Below are 973 nucleotides of genomic sequence, written 5' to 3' on the forward strand. Positions count from 1 at the left end.
TCTGCTCCTTCCTCTATGACTCTCCTCTCCTGATATATACTATGCTCTGCTGGAGGACTCTGCTCCTTCGTCTATGACTCTCCTTTCCTGATATACTCTGCTCTGCTGGAGGACTCTGCTCCTTCCTCTGTAACTCTCCTCTCCTGAAATACTCTGCTGGAGGACTCTGCTCCTTCCTCTATGACTCTCCTCTCCTGATATACTCTGCTGGAGGACTCTGCTCCTTCCTCTGCCGGAGGCCTGATGAGGCTCCGGGGTGTCTGAGGTCAGGAGAAGCTGGGTGGGGTCTCGGTGTGGTCAGCTCACCTTGTGCTGGTATTGGATGCGGTCCTCCTCTAGTAGTTGGGTCAGTCTGGCGTTCTCCTCCAGCGCTTTCAGCAGCGTCTCGCTGGGTGCGCACTCCTGCAGCAGGAGACAACTCTGTCGCTTCAGTTTCTTCTGCTCGATGATCATCTGTAACATACAAACATGTGATTGTCATATGAGGACAACATTCCCCATCATCTCTTCCCGTGTGACTGTGCCGGGGACACTGTGTCTGTGGGTACCCTATGAAAGATTTCACGTTGCCCTAGTTGGCCAGAGAGGGATCACGTTGCCCTAGTTGGCCAGAGAGGGGTCACGTTGTCCTAGTTGGCCAGAGAGGGATCACATTGCCCTAGTTGGCCAGAGAGGGATCACGTTGCCCTAGTTGGCCAGAGAGGGATCACAATGCCCTAGTTGGCCAGAGAGGGGTCACGTTGACCTAGTTGGCCAGAGAGGGATCACCTTGCCCTAGTTTGCCAGAGAGGGATCACGTTGCCCTAGTTGGCCAGAGAGGGATCACGTTGTCCTAGTTGGCCAGAGAGGGGTCACATTGTCAATGCCCTAGTTGGCCAGAGAGGGGTCACGTTGACCTAGTTGGCCAGAGAGGGATCACCTTGCCCTAGTTTGCCAGAGAGGGATCACGTTGCCCTAGTTGGCCAGAGAGGGA

The 973-nt window shown here is 54.8% G+C and overlaps 1 protein-coding gene across 1 annotated transcript in view; it reads right to left on the reverse strand.

Annotated features, from left to right (window-relative positions):
• Positions 1–297: 297 nt before the first annotated feature.
• The window catches only part of LOC108803297 (shootin-1-like), a 15,286-nt gene continuing 14,610 nt past the window's right edge, over positions 298–973 (reverse strand). The window contains exon 5 of the mRNA XM_018575147.1: positions 298–453. Within this exon, the coding sequence (XP_018430649.1) occupies positions 298–453 (156 nt within the window). The remainder of the gene's footprint in view (positions 454–973) is intronic.

The sequence above is a fragment of the Nanorana parkeri genome, unplaced genomic scaffold (assembly GCF_000935625.1).
Source record: "Nanorana parkeri isolate BGI_ZX_2015 unplaced genomic scaffold, ASM93562v1 scaffold3578, whole genome shotgun sequence".
Classification (NCBI taxonomy): domain Eukaryota; kingdom Metazoa; phylum Chordata; class Amphibia; order Anura; family Dicroglossidae; genus Nanorana; species Nanorana parkeri.